Source organism: Bos indicus x Bos taurus, chromosome 3 (assembly GCF_003369695.1).
Source record: "Bos indicus x Bos taurus breed Angus x Brahman F1 hybrid chromosome 3, Bos_hybrid_MaternalHap_v2.0, whole genome shotgun sequence".
NCBI lineage: Eukaryota > Metazoa > Chordata > Mammalia > Artiodactyla > Bovidae > Bos > Bos indicus x Bos taurus.
The window spans coordinates 83,178,685-83,195,225 of record NC_040078.1 but is presented as its reverse complement, the minus strand read 5'-3'; the positions used below and the strand labels follow the sequence as shown (position 1 = coordinate 83,195,225).

The 16,541-nt window shown below is 34.2% G+C and overlaps 1 protein-coding gene across 8 annotated transcripts in view; it reads right to left on the bottom strand.

Moving 5' to 3' along the window:
- Positions 1 to 16,541, bottom strand: part of DOCK7 (dedicator of cytokinesis 7) — a 189,822-nt gene that overhangs the window by 45,502 nt on the left and 127,779 nt on the right. For 7 of the 8 annotated variants that reach the window (XR_003510343.1, XM_027537048.1, XM_027537051.1 and 4 more), the window contains 4 exons: positions 9,805 to 9,974; positions 8,389 to 8,543; positions 3,240 to 3,422; positions 2,999 to 3,134 (listed from right to left, as the gene is read on the bottom strand). Coding sequence is in view for 7 of the 8 variants with exons in the window: in XM_027537048.1 (XP_027392849.1) it covers positions 2,999 to 3,134; positions 3,240 to 3,422; positions 8,389 to 8,543; positions 9,805 to 9,974 (644 nt within the window). In the remaining variant the exon portion in view is untranslated. Of the gene's footprint in view, positions 1 to 2,998; positions 3,135 to 3,239; positions 3,423 to 8,388; positions 8,544 to 9,804; positions 9,975 to 10,205; positions 12,440 to 16,541 lie in introns of those variants that run through there. The other variant, XM_027537055.1, reaches the window with a different exon arrangement.

Below are 16,541 nucleotides of genomic sequence, written 5' to 3'. Positions count from 1 at the left end.
TTTATTAAAAATTTTCACAACAATTACAGGATATATTTGCTAAATGTAATATAAAAAACCCAAACACTTTTTTAAATAAGCAAACTTTTAAATTCTGACTTTCTGAAAATCTTAACCATGGTTTATAAGACTATGCATGATATGATTTTATTTTCTCCACCTTTGTTTATACTACCATTAGTGTGTACGTGTGTGTGTGTGTGTGTGTGTGTGCATGTGTGTGTAGTTTCAATACATATGCTCTTGATTTAGGATGTACACAACAGTGATTGCTCCTTTTACCTGATTGTTTTTCACATAAATTTTCACTGGCCAGTTATTCATCACCTCTGCTGAAAGGCCTTCCTCAACTTTCCACCACTTCCTTTCCTCTTAATTTACTTTATTTCTCTCCACAGCACTTATGACCACAAGAATAAAAGCTACAAATTAAGGAAGGTTCTGAAAGTAATTACTTCTTTTGGTCCACAGAAGGCAGGAGAGGAGAACAGAGGGGCTCTCCCCCAAGAGAAACAGAAGGCAGAGTGAATGGTATGGGCTCCTTTAAGGGGCAGCAGCGGAGAAGTCATTGAGAATTGTGGAGAAATACATATATTTAAACAACGGAATCAAGTCATGACTTCAAGCTTTCAACTAGAAGACTACTACTCCTCTTTGAAAAACAAGAGACTTTGGCTGGGAGGATGGAAAGTAAAATGAAAGTAAAAATGCAGAGTTCAAACAGAAATTTTAAAAATACTGAAAAACAAATGTAATTTGACACACAATAAAGGATTAGTCCGGATATTCCTTCTGCTTTCCCTCCTTTTCCTTCTCTTTCTGTCCCTCTTTACTTCTTCAATTTTGAAACCTCTGTCTTTAAGGAATTTTGTGAAAGAAAGCAAAAAGATTTGTCTATCTTAAGATAGTTAACAAAATAAGTATCTGTGATCTATCTTCATTATTATCATTAACTTTATTTTTTTTTTCAGGAAACTTTCTCTCATCTCCTTAGTTAAGAACATCTATCATTAGGTGATCTAGCTTATTAAGTGTCCAAATATAAATAAGAATTGCAAACAGAATTATTTTAAGAAGATGAGAACTTCAATTATTTTTTTAAGTGAGACACAATTGACATACAATATTATATTGGTTTCCAGTGTATAAAATAATGATGCAATACATGCATATATTACAAAATGATCATCACAACAAGTCTGGTTAACATCCATGACCATGAGTAGCCTCAAATGTTTTTCTCTTATGAAAAGAACTCTTATGATGTACTCGCTTTGCAACTTTCAAGTATACATTTGTTAACATGCTATAAGCTACATCTCTAGTACTTAAAGAATTTGAAAACTGTGAGTTTGTACCTTTTGACTCCCTTCACTCATTTTGTCCACCTGTACCCTGCACCTAACTCTTCCCTAGACCTATGAGTTTGGGGCAAGTGGGGTTTACTTGTGGTTTTACTTTTTTTAGCTTCCACATACAGAACTTCATTTCTTACATTTAAACAGTGGTAGCTGTCCAAAGACTACACGTTTAAAAATGTAACAAACATATTGTTAAAAGCTCCATTCCTTTCAACAGTAAGTCCTAGAAAGAGCTATGGTATAATATAAAGAACACTAAATTAGAAGTCAAAAGATCCTGGTTCTGTCACTTAGTTTATGACCTTAGGCAAGTTATTTACCTCTGAGAGTTTTATTTTAAAGATGAGGATAATTGTTTGTTAGGTTTGATATAATTAAATGACCTAGAAAGTTAATTTTCATACTTTATAGAGTTGTTGTCCATATTAAATGAGTTAAAAGAAAATCAATAGGTACACGATATAAGCCAGGCGTGCTGCAGTCCATGGGGTCGCAAAGAGTCAGACACAACTGAGCAACTGAACTGAACTGAAACTCTATACAACTAAAGTGAAAAAACAACACTATTAATTTCAAAGGCAAAAATTGTCTTATTCATTATTAAATTCCATACACACATAGCATATACTTAAGTTTACCTAAATAAAAGATCATTAAGTTAAATGGCCAATCAAAAAACAACACATAAAATATTCATGTAAACATACAATCACATTTTAAGTCAACAACATATATTGAGCTGTTAGCATATGTCATGTACACAGATGACTAAGCCATGTCCTTGACCTTAAGGTGTTTTCAGCAATAATACTACTTCACAATTTACGAAATGTTTACACACACACACACACACACACACACACACACACAGTCACCACAAAGATGATAAGATCAATTAGTTACACTACTTTTTAAAATCTCAAACCACCACAAGTGGATGAGGAAAGGGAAAGTGGGAAGATTAAGTGGTTGGCCAAGATTATATGGCTAATGGGTAGCAGACCAGGGATTAGAAACAGACTTCATATGCAACTAAATTATTTTCTCTTCCTGACACTTGAGATAGGCAATATCTTTGCCTTATCTATGGGATATATTAATTCACTGCAAAAGTAGGAAACTTTTAAGAGTACAAAGTCGTGTTACAAAGGATGTACAGCCAAGAGAGAACCACAATGTAAGCTATAGATTCTGTATGATAATAAGGCATCCGTGTAGGTTGATCAATTGTGATAAGCAATGGCAACTCCTATATGAAAACCTAATAATGAGGGGTGTCATGCATGTGTGAAGACAGAGGATAAATAGGAAATATCTGTATTTTCAGCTCAATTTTTCTATGAAGCTAAAACTGCTCTTAAAAACACCTATTTTTTAAAATAAGGGAAACTATTAATAATCACACAAAGGTTAGAAGAACAAACTGAGATTATCCAGAGCAAACTGGAAATATGTTCACTTTAAATAGGAATTCTAACTTGCAAAGACATGGCTATTCAAGTTAATTCACAGCTACATTAAAACACTGTTTTAAAAGTACAGAATTGTCACTGAAGACTTGCAAAAATGATCACTGTAATAGTGTTCAAGGAAACTGAAAACATTCTCACCAGAAGGAGAAGACATTGTGTACGTACCAAGCTGTCCTCGGCTTCGGCGCACCATTTCTTGCCTAGCACCTATGCTTCCAAGAATAGCTTCCTCAAGCTTTGCTCTCATGTCTTTTGATTTCTTAAAGGTCAAACTATTCATTCTTTCAAATACTTTCTTTCCCTAAAATTTAAACATTTAGAAAAGAAGACACAGTAAGGAAATTTTCTTCTTTTCCACATTATGTTCCCTCTTGCTCTTCTTTGCAATGGCACAATGATCACTTACTTTGTACTCAAAGCAAGATACACAAAGATAAAGCAGATCTAATAGCCGGTTTAGCTGCAGGACTGAGAGATCTGTAAACCACTTTTGTAGAACTGTCTCATCTGCATTCTTGAGAACCCAAAGCAGACAGATCAAAAGACTCCGACTTGATTCTGCTGAAAAGGTAGTGTGTTGCCTGCCACTCTGAAAATAGAAGGCAGTAAAATGAGACAGAATGATCAAAGACCACTTCTTTTTTTCAGTTGTCAGTTGTTTTCTTCTAAAAGCAATGTGAAAGTAATTACTTTAAAATCAAATATTTTCAAAGAGCCATTTGATTTAGGCAATATTTGTGTAACTCATACATAATCTTATACTTAAGGTTCTGAAACTTAACCTTTCCTAGCAACAGAAAATTATTTACAGGGCTTACAGAAGACTGTAAATAAAAGTTAACAGGAAACATGAAGGGAAAAACTAAAAGGTTCTATTATTAAAAAGTAGGCCCTATATTAAAAACTATGATATCTAAAGAAGACAATCAAAAGGGAGGGGTTATATGTATACCTATGGCTGATTCATGTTGAGGTTTGACAGAAAACAGCAAAATTCTATAAAGCAATTACCCTTCAATAAAAAATAAGTAAATTTAAAAAGACGCCAGGCCTCCCTGTCCATCACCATCTCCCGGAGTTCACTCAAACTCACGTCCATCGAGTTCGTGATGCCATCCAGCCATCTCATCCTCTGTCGTCCCCTTCCCCTCCTGCCCCCAATCCCTCCCAGCATCAGAGTCTTTTCCAATGAGTCAACTCTTCACATGAGGTGGCCAAAGTACTGGAGTTTCAGCTTCAGCATCAGTCCTTCCAAAGAACACCCAGGACTGATTTCCTTTAGGATGGACTGGTTGGATTTCCTTGCAGTCCAAGGGACTCTCAAGAGTCTTCTCCAACACCACAGTTCAAAAGCATCAATTCTTCAGCTCTCAGCTTTCTTCACAGTCCAACTCTCACATCCATACGTGACCACTGGAAAAACCATATCCTTGACTAAACAGACCTTTGTTGGCAAAGTTATGTCTCTGCTTTTCAATATGCTATCTAGGTTGGTCATAACTTTTCTTCCAAGGAGTAAGCATCTTTTAATTTCATGGCTGCAGTCACCATCTGCAGTGATTTTGGAGCCCAAAAAGATAAAGTCTGACACTTTCCACTGTTTCCCCATCTATTTCCCATGAAGTGATGGGACCAGATGCCATGATTTTACATAAATGTAAATAAATTTAAAAATTCTAGTGAAAGACAAAAATGAACAGACCAGACTTTAAAAATATAAGACAAAATACAACTACATGAATTAAATAATGAAAATGTTAGCTATAAATCATAGTATGTAGTTAGAAGAATAATTAATGGAAAATATTTACAATTAAAATAAGTATCAAAGAAGGAAGGGTGAAAATTAGCAAGTAAATATTTAAGCATCTATCTAAAGAAGTTAGAAAAAAGAACATCAGTATAAACCAAAAGAAAGTAAAAGTAAATAATAAACATTCAAAAGTGAGGCTCAGCATTGACCCCAAATGTGTTCTTTATACAAACTAAAGGAATATACAAATTTCTATTGAGACTGACTTAAGACAAAAGATAGGAAAAGCCAGTCACAGAAATGAAAATGTTTACATCTACTATAAATGTTATAGACTTTTTAAAAATCATGGAAGATATTTGAAACAATTTTGTATGCCAAGAAATTTGAGTAAATTTCTACTAGAATAAAATTTACAAAAACCAGTGTAAAAAGAAATAGAAAACTTGAACAGTCCTACAATCATTAAATACATAGATAATTTTAACACTTTCAAAAAAGATTACTGCAGATACAGATGGCTTCACTCACAAGTTCTCCAAATATTCTAGGAAGAAATAATTTCAATTTTAAACAAGTATTTGCAGGGAACAGATAAAATGGGAAATCCCCTAGCTCATTTTCATTGGCTAAACTACCTGATTCCAAAATCTGAACAGAACATTATGATCTTACTAACACAGATACACAATCTTAAAATACAGCAAATCAAATCCATTAATACACAATCACAAAAAAATTAAGTTTAATTCAGGAATTTAAGGTAGGTTTAACACTAGAAAATCAATTGAAAGATTTAAAAATACAAGATAAAAAAGCAAAATAATATGACAGTCTCAATGGTGCAAAAAAGCATGATAAAACTCAACAACTATTCATAATCACAAAAGGTAAACTTAGCAAACTAAGAACAAGAAGGGGACTTCCATAATATAATAGAGGGTATTAAAAAAAAAAAAAACCAACCCCCAAAACCAAAACCTTTAGCACCTATATTTAAGAATAAAATGTTGCAATCTTCCCCTTTTATGATGCCAACTATCACTACTTCTATTTAACACTGCACTCAAGATTCTAGCCCATAAACAAGCTATGAAAAAACACTGAAAGGAAGAAATGAACGGCCATTATTCATAGATGATATGATTGTATACATAGGAAAAAAAATTACACCTATGTTATTAATTTAGCAATTCTTCTGGAAATAAACATTATTGTTCAAAATCAATTCTATGTCCACACAAAAGCAATCAACAATTAGGGAGTTCTCTGATAGTTTAGTGGTTAGGATTTGGTGCTCTCACAGCCATGGCCCAGATTCAATTTCTGATCAGAGAACTGAGATCACACAAGCCATGGGGCATGGCCAAAAAAAAAAGATAATCAGAAATTAGAAAACAATTTATGAAAAAGATGACATTTATGAGACTATGAGAAAATGATGTTATATATATACTTATATGTGTATTATATATTATCATACTGCATAACTTTATAATATTACTAAAATACTTTTAAAATATCAAGGATGTACAATATACCTACAAAAGATGTTCTGGGCCTCTTTGGTAAAAAGCTATAAAAGTTTATGTATATAAACACATCAAAGAAGGTCCAAATAGTGGGGAGATCTAACATATTCAAGGATTTGGGGATTTACTGGTGTAAAAATATTAATTTTTCCAAAAACTGATCCATAGATTCAATACAATCTTATGTTAAAATAAGACACTCTATTCACCAAATTCACAATTAAGTGTGTGGAAAAAGCAAGTTACAAAAAGAAAGAAACCTTTGAACCACTTATAATTGGCAATGGACTTAATCCTGACATGAACTACTATAAATTATAAACAAAGGCAGACAATCCAACAGAAAATGAGGAGTCAGTGTTCTATATTTTGTCCTGAATGATGGTTACAAAAGTATTATTTTAAAATCTTTTGTAAACATCTACATTTATGTTTCATGTACAGTATATTTCACATAAGTGAGGTTTTAAAAAACAAAAAGCAAGGCCAATAAAATTGAGAATAGTCGTCATTTTGAGGGGAGAAAGGGATTGAACTGAGGGCAAACTGGGAACTTTCAAGAAAACTGAAAAGTTCTACTTCTGAAGCTGAGTGGCAGGTACGCTGCTGTTTTTCCTATTATATTTTAACTGTACATGCACTTTATATACATATATACAATAGCAAATGCAAGTAAAAAAAAAAAACTGATAAATTGGAATTCATCAAAATTAAAACTTTTGCCGATTCAAGTGACACTATCAAGAAAATGAAAAGATAATCCACAGAAGAAAATATCTGAAAATCACATATCTGATAAAGAATTTATGTCCAGAATATACAAAAACTCTTTCAATAACAACTCAACAAGAAGATGAATAACTCAATCTTAAAACATTAAAGGATTTGAATGGATGTTTCTCTATGTAAGATACATGAAAAGATGTGTATTATACACAAATGAAATGATAACTCTCAATATCAGTAGACATTAGGTAAACACAAAGTAAAACCACAATGAGACACCACATCATACATACTAAGGTGTGAAGAATATATAATAAAAAAGGGATAATAAAAAGTGTTGGTGAGGATTTAGAGAAATAGAAACCTTTATTAATTGCTGGTGAGAATTTAAAATGGAACAGCTACTCTGAAAGAGTTTAAAAGTTTTCTCAAAATATTAAAGATATTAATACACATGATCCAGCAAATCCATTCCGAGGTATCTACCTAAGAGAAATGAAAACATGTGTGGACATAAAGACACGGACACAAGTGTACCTAGCAGCATTATTCCTAACAGCCAAAAACTGGAAATGAGTCAACTATTCATCAAATGATAAATGGATAAAAAAAAGCTGGTCTATCAATATAAAGGAATATTATTTGGCAATTTAAAAAAAGTACTTATACATGCCACATCATGAATGAACCCCAAAACATTACTGCTTAGTGAAAAAAGCCAGCCATAAAGATCACAGTGCATAATTCCATCTAGATGAAATGTCCAAAACAGGCAAATCTCTGCAGGCAGAAAGAAAGTGAGTTGCTGCCTAGGACTATGGCTGTGCAGCAACAGAGAGCGAAGGCTAATGGGCCTCAGGGTTCTTTTTGGAATGATGGAAATGTTCTAAAATCAGATTGTGGTGATAGATGCCTAACTCTGTACAGATACTAAAAACCATGACATTATACACTTAAAATGGATGAATCTTTTGATATGTAAATTATCTCAATAAAACCTTTTTAGAAGTTGTCAAGGAGGCTAGCTTCCATAAATATGACTGCAGCTTTTTGAAAGAAAGTCATTTAAAACTTTTAGAAGTTGATCTTGCTCTACTAGCAATTTGTCTCCTCCCTGCCACCATGTTCTTCCCTCTTTAAGAGGGGAAAATACAGAGCAAAATGATTATCAATTTATTTAAATATGAAAAAGTATGAACCTTCACAGATTAAAAATATTCTCAACAGCTAAAAAAATCTCTTAGGACTGATAAAGAATAAAATAGATTTTAAAAATGAAGAATAGAGGCTATAAATTGAAAATAAGGCAACTTTCAAAATTCTGAATGGTAAAATAGAGTTTTTATACCAAAAAGATTGAGGTAGTTAAGAGTTTTTCAAACTTAGTATAATATAGAAAATATTTTCAGAAAAAAAAAATATTTTCACAAAATAAAACTCAAAGTACTTTTGCATCAGTTAATATAATAATCTGTTATTGAAGAGTATATCCTTGTAAATATCTGTCTTTCCAGATAAAACTTCTGTAGGAGGGTTGTTTTTACCGTTGACGTGAGGAGGAAACTGCCGGGCCTTGTTAGTTGAGGAACTGATGTTCCTGCAATTGCCATGGCAACTGTCTGGCTTATCATGCTTCCACTCTCACTCTCATAATCATCAGTAGCTATACAGATTGGTCTTCCTCGTTGATTGTGAGTTTCTGGAAAAAATAACCCATAAATAAATAAACTTCTAAGTAACAGCTATTGGGCATGCAATTCCCTTTCTATTCTCCTTTACTCTTCAAAGGAAAACCTATTAACATATACTGTGTATTATTATATTTTGCCTCTTTTAAATAATAGTTTAAATATTTTAAACACTAACTCATTCCTATAGTATTATTTAGAGTTTTGTAATGAACATTCAGTTCAGTTCAGACGCTCAGTCATGTCTGACTCTTTGCAACCCCATGGACTGCAGCACTTGCTAGTAAAAGATATACAGTAACAGTAATATAAATTTCTGCCTTCAGATAAGGAAACCCACTTTAATGATCAAATACTAGGAAAACTACTCAATTATAAGTCTATCAAAGGCAAGGAGTTGGTTATCTTTGTAGCAGTAGCATCTACTGATGTACATATTAGATACCAGTAAAATTTTTTTAATTGAACTGGAAGTACTTTATCAGGCTAACTGCTAGTTCGAATGCAACCTACACTATTTTCTTTAAAAGAAATGAAGGAATTTAAATAAATTCTAAAATTGGAAAGCAAGAATAAAATTTTGTGGGTTACAGTTTTTAAAAAGCAACATAACTTACACTTATTAACCAGCTATTAGCGATATCATTCTCACTATTCAGGTGAATATTAATTTCAATTTTATGTATATGAATAAAACTGAGACTGAGAGTGGTAGATATCTGACAAGTTTTCTCATATTTTTTTTCCAGATAAACAGTATACACTCACACACACACACAATTCTCTTTCCTAATAGGTAGACATGTGCGTGCATGCTCAGTCCTGTCCAACTCTTCCCAACACCATGGATTGTAACCTGCCAGGCCCTTCTGTCCATGGAATTTTCCAGGCCAGAATATTGGAGTGGGTTGCCATTTCCTCCTCCAAGGGATCCTTCCAACCCAGGGACTGAACCCATGTCTCCTGGTCTCCTGAATTGGCAGGCAGATTCTTTACCACTGGGTCACCTGCGAAGCCCAACAGGTAGGTATAGAAATGCTGTAAAACCATTTTTTTTAATGCATCATAAGAAATACTTACCGAATCCTTGCAGTGAATTTTCTCACAAAGTCAAAAGTTTTTTTTCAAAGTCTGTTAAGTATTTACAGTGTACCTACATCATTGTGAGTTTTCTTATATTTCTTTTCCTACAGTAAGATCATTTGCAGATTTTTCTAATACTTTTAAACATTGAGATTTGCCTTTAGAGTTTGTCTTCAATATACTAAGTACCTGTAAAATCATATAGCTGAGGAACAGTTTCCATGATAATACCAATCAGAGGTAGATACAACATAGCCACTCGAGCCTTTGTCTGGGGGTCAGAGTACCGTGGATCTGAGTCGTGACTGGATAATAAATTGTGTACCATATTGATGACTTTCTTATGCAATCCAAACAGTCTATTTAAAAAGAAGATGAAGAAGGAGTTGCAGTAAGGTCACAGAGATTAGTTAACATCTTTAGAGCAAATAGTAAGTCACGGTACTGAATCAATTTGTTCAACTTCTTAACTTTGCCACATATTTGCATGTATTCCTATAAAACATTTTTCATTTTAAAATTAACAAATGTTCAAAAAATAAATAAAATAAAACCAGTGAATGTCTCACTGTATTAAAATAAGAAAGGAGGGAAAAGGAAATACTATATAAATTCACTTAGAAGTAAATCTGAATATATTTTCATTAATTCCTTAGAAATTAATGCACTTAGTATTAATAACTTTAGATCAGTTACAGTTATATTTTAAAGCAAAAGAGTTTTAAGTAGCTGTAAATTTTATTTCATCAAGTGAAATCTTTTCACATTTATCTAAAATAAACTTTTCTTTCCTTTTGCAAAGAGGAAAAATCCTCTACCTATGGATTATGTAGTCCACAACAAGGGTTGTCTTTCGTATCTCTGTTTAAACTGACCCTCCATGCTCATTTGGGCCCTTACTACTTTCTACGCATCTAAGCCCAAGTTTCAACTGGGCTACTACAATAGCAAGGATCACTCTCCACACTCTTTTGGCTTCTCTTCTTAGACTGAAGCTGCTTGATGATGCAAACCATTCTAATGTAAAATGTCTCCAACTTCAACTGCCCTTAATGCTGCACCTGGCAGGTGCTTCAGATCTCATTCTTTCTCCTTAAGCCTCTCACCATCAACCTCAACAGAAGACCTTACCTCTAACTTTCTTCTTCAAGGAAAGAAAAGCCATTCTAAATATGCTCTGGCCAGATTTGTCAATGCATCTCCATCTTTACAGCTATCAAATCAACTTTCATTTTATCTCAGAGAAAGTTGTACCTTCTTTCAGAAAGTAGTTCCCCTTATGCTCAGTGAATCTCCCCTTTCTTCAATAGCTTCAATGAACCCCTTCACTAAGTTCTTCCCTTGTAAATACACCTTCACTTGAAACTAGTTTACTCTGGCTTGTATATAGTATTCCTCTTATATGATTTATCTAGTAATAAATTTCCTGAATGTACAGTCTGTATCAAGCATTTTCTTCCATTTACTTCCTAATATCTACTCTCTTTCTCTCAAACTACAAGTTTTTTGAATGCTTACAACGTGGAAATGTAACAGTTTCATCACTTAATAGCTAAATTTTCAAAGATATTGAACCTCTGTTTCCCTATGTATAAATAACCTACCTCATAAAGTGGCCGTGAGAATTAAGTTACATCATTTATGTAACATGCTTACCACAATGCTTTGCACACTGCATCCTTCAGTAAATATTAGCTTTTCTCCTTAAAATCACATAGCAGATTTAAAACCAGGTATTCTTTCTCTGGGGCTTTTGATCTTATCTACCATTTTACATAGCTATATATGAAATCTAGCTGGAGATTCTTCTTCCTCCCAGATTTTTATTCAGAAAGTATATTTTTAAATACTGTTGAGAACTCCATCTAATGGACATATCTCAGATTTCATTTTCTAGTTCTCTACTTGACACTTTGTCACTTCTTATATTTTCTTCTCCGTATTTCCTCTAAATAGCTCCCACCACTCTTCATATTCTCTATCATTCTTCCCAAGTTTCAGATTCTGGTCATTTGCCTTTTATGTTCTCTTTTTCAACTTGTATCACCAGTGATGATTCCCAAACCTGGGTATATTAATATTTAGCATCTCTCAGCAGCTACAGGCCCCAGACTTCAACCTATCTAAACTCTATCCACTCATCTTCATTAAGCCTTTTCATATGTCTACAATACTTAGACACACACAGCCTTTACACACACACACACACACAAACACATGAACACAAACACACGAATGCTCTGGACACATGCACGCCCAAGACCTGTCAGATCTTATGCTGGATGCTGGAGATAAGACATCCTATCTTATCCTATCCTTGTCCCTATTCTTAAAGAGCTTGCTTTAGCAAGAGAGAAACACAGACACAAAAATAATAATTCAGTGTTACAAATGCTTATAACAAAGGTGCTAATCTTCTTCAGAACTAGGTTCTGTACTACAAAATTTGCATTTAACCATAGTATATTGTTTCAAAGTTGTAACTTTCTAACTACAATGAAAATTTCTAGAGAGCAAATCTTTGGTCAATATTAGAACATATTACTGCTACTCAAGGAATTATTTATGATTACTTAGCAAGCAAAAGGAGTAAAAGCATTCCTCTTAAGGGTCTATCTCAGACAATGTATGCTGTTTTTATCTATGCAAATGTGAAAAAAATGTAAAATATAGAGATGAGATGTGAGTCTCAAATAGTCAATCATTCATTCACTGAATTAACATATACTTACCAAGTGTCCACTCTGTACCAGACACAATTCTAAGGCAGTGGGAATACAGCAGTGAACAAGAAAGAAAAGTGCTGCTCTCATGAGCTCATATTCTAATGGGAGGAGACAGATAATGAACAAACGAGCAAATTTCAGGGAAATGCTTTGTAGAAAATAAAACAGGCTTATATGGTTAAGAATAATTGTGGCAAGGGTAACACAGCTATAATTCAGACTGGGTGGCCCAATGACGTCTCATTGAGAAGACACTGTTTGACTGGAGACCTGAAGAATCACAAGGAAGAAATGCCTCTGTGTGGAAATCTCAGGGCAATTTCAGCATTGCTTCAGGCAGAGGAAAATCTAAGTGCAAAGACCCTAAGGTGGGACTGGGTAGGCCCATAAGGGAAACAGAAACAAGTCTAGGATGGCTAGACTTTAGTATATGCGGAAGAAGGGAAGTGACCGTGTAGACAAGAGTTACATATACAGGGTTTTGAGGTTCATTACTAAGTCTGGATTTTATTTTAAATGTTATTTTAAAAGTATACATTTTTAACTATTTTTAAAGTAAGAAGTGTGTGCTTTTAAATATATTGAAGAGTTTTAACCAGGGAAGTAATATAATTTAATTTTCATTTCTAAAAGACCACTTAGGTTGCTGTGTAGAAAAGGGATTTTAGGGAGGGAAGAGCGGAAGCATGATTAGGGGAGTAGCTGTAAAGAAGAAGGGAAGTAGCTGGACTTGGAATATATTTTAGAGGTGGTCCTAAAGCACTTGCTAATGGACTGGGTGTAGGAAAGAGTGAGAAGACAAGAGAACAAACGGCAGTAACAGCTTATAATCCTGTGTATTACCATTTAAAGCTATTCCAGTTACCTTTTAAAACTCAATAAACAAAGAAAAAGTAGTGGTGAACACGATTATCATTGCTTTCAGACTTTACAGGGTCAGAAAGTATCTAAAGAGCCACCTTGAAGACCAGCTTGAAGAGGCAAAAGAGCAGTAAAGAAATCAAGAGGCAGGGGACATATGTATATCTATGGTTCATTCACGCTGATGTATGGCAGAAACCAACACAATGTTTTAAAGCAATTACCCTCCAATTGAAAATAAAATTTTAAAAAAAGAACTCTGAATACAGCATACAATTTTTTTTTTAAAGAAGTCTTTCATGAGCCCTACACTGTTCCACAGAAATGTATCTATTTTAACAGAACTGATCCTTGACTTTGAGAAGGAAACCTCATCACAAAAATGGTTGACTGTTAGAATTCTCTATTCTTTATCAGACACCACTGAATACCTACACAACATCTCAGAGCAGACATAGAGAATAGACTTATGGGCATGGGGAGAGAGGAGAGGGTGAGATGTATGGAGAGAGTAACATGGAAACTTACATTACCATATGCAAAAGAGATAGCCAACAGGAATTTGCTGTATGGCTCAGGAAACTCAAACAGGGGCTCTGTATCAAACTAGAGGGGTGCAATGGGGAGGGAGATGGGAGGGAGGTTCAAAGGGGATATATGTATACCTATGGCTGATTCATGTTGAGGTTTGATAGAAAACAACAAAATTCTGTACAGCAATTATCCTTCAATTAAAAAATAAATAAAATTTTAAAAAAGGTTGACTGTCAGAATTCTCTATTCTTTATCAGACACCACTGAACACCTACCAACATCTCCTTCACCTGTCTTCCTCCCTAATAGAATGCAAAAATGTTCAGGTATACTTTCATGTCCCTGAGACTCAGAAGAAGCTAACTCTATTCCCCTAGTTCCTGAAGTCAATCCAATCAGACTAGCCCTGCCACTTACAGAAGCCAGTCAACAAGCTGTTTCATTACTAAGATGAGAAGAGATTAATGTTAATCAACTGTTTGCTTAATTGAGAAGGTCTACCAAAAAAAAATCACATGAACTAAATATTTTTTAGTGCCAGCTGATTATTATTTAGGCATGAGCTCCTTATCTTCTGCTTTGTAACAAACCACCCATGAACTAAAACCTGTCTAAGCACCACATGTGAGTTAAAGTGATCTAACTCACCTGGAAACCTGGCATTGCTCTGGTGTCTAATAGTGCAGGACAGGCAAGTGAGCCAGACCAGTCCAAAGAAAGATGTGCATTGCCTGCTTGGGAAAAGGGTTTTTTTCCCCTCTCTGCTCTCCTGGACACGAACAAGTAAGAATTTAATCCGAACTGGCAGAGCAACTATCTTACAGTCATGAAAGGCACACTAGCCTCAGGAAAAAGCTGAGGCTCCTAGCAGAAATAAGATATAAAAGAAACAGAACCCTGATAACATCACTGAGCTGCTGGTTATACTGTGCTAAAACCTTGCCTCTTTCTTCCAAATATGAAATGATAACTATCCTTCTTTTAATAAAACAGGCAAGAAGAAAAGTTTTCTATTTCTGGTAACCAAAATTATTCTGATACATCAAGTAAAAATACTGGAAATATAAATTCAAATGATTGAGATTTAAGTTACTTAGGAAAGGCAGTATGTTTAGAAGTTGCTTTCAGAGGGATTTTTTTCAAACAATGGATCCTTTTTCCCCCAAAATGACATTATATTCATTTAACAATGGCAAAAGAAAAAACTGGTGGCAAGCAGGGGTGCGAGACCCAGAGTCTCACCCACTAAGCCTGCCCTCCCCTACTCCAATGTCTGCACCACAACCCCATCCTACATGGAAACACACTAAGAACCTTTTCAGAACCCTACAGTTCTGCAAAGTACAGCGTGAAAACCTGCTTCTTAATATATCCCTAACATGAGAAGATGCTGTTATGAAAAAACTCATGACTTTCATTTGCATAAGATTTACCCTTTCACAATTTATTAAGCATTAACTATGTACCTATTGCTAAGAACGTCACAAACCTCATTTCATTTGCTCAATAAGTACATCAGAGGATTCTTATAAAACCTGCTCAAAATATCTCCTTTTCTTCTCTGGACCTCTTACTTCAGGTTAAACTGCATTACAAACTCCTTAATGATCCTACTATGAGGAAAGTTGAAAAAAAAGAGCAATTATTACCCAAATGAGTTACGGTCATAAAAACTTTTGAAAACAGCTATACACTAATAATGAGAAAACAGAAAGAGAAATTAAGGAAACAATTCCATTCACCATTGCAATGAAAAGAATAAAATACTTAGGAATGTATCTACCTAAAGAAACTAAAGACCTATATATAGAAAACTATAAAACACTGGTGAAAGAAATCAAAGACGACACTAATAGATGAAGAAATATACCATGTTCATGGATCGGAAGAATCAATATAGTGAAAATGAGTATACTACCCAAAGCAATCTATAGATTCAATGCAATCCCTATCAAGCTACCAACGGTATTTTTCACAGAGCTAGAACAAATAATTTCACAATTTGTATGGAAATACAAAAAACCTCGAATAGCCAAAGCGATCTTGAGAAAGAAAGATGGAACTGGAGGAATCAACCTGCCTGACTTCAGAATCTACTACTAAGCCACAGTCATCAAGACAGTATGGTACTGGCACAAAGACAGAAATATAGATCAATGGAACAAAATAGAAAGCCCAGAGATAAATCCACGCACCTATGGACACTTTATCTTTGACAAAGGAGGCAAGAATATACAATGGATTAAAGACAATCTCTTTAACGAGTGGTGCTGGGAAAACTGGTCAACCACTTGTAAAAGAATGAAACTAGAACACTTTCTAACACCATACACAAAAATAAACTCAAAATGGATTAAAGATCTCAACGTAAGACCAGAAACTATAAAACTCCTAGAGGAGAACATAGGCAAAACACTCTCTGACATACATCACAGCAGGATCCTCTATGACCCACCTCCAAGAATATTGGAAATAAAAGCAAAAATAAACACGTGGGACTTAATTAAAATTAAATGCTTCTGCACAACAAAGGAAACTATAAGCAAGGTGAAAAGACAGCCTTCAGAATGGAAGAAAATAATAGCAAATGAACAATAGCAAATGACAAACAACTAATCTCAAAAATATACAAGCAACTCCTACAGCTCAATTCCAGAAAAATAAATGACCCAATCAAAAAATGGGCCAAAGAACTAAATAGACATTTCTCCAAAGACGACACACAGATGGCTAACAAACACATGAAAAGATGCTCAACATCACTCATTATCAGAGAAATGCAAATCAAAACCACAATGAGGTATC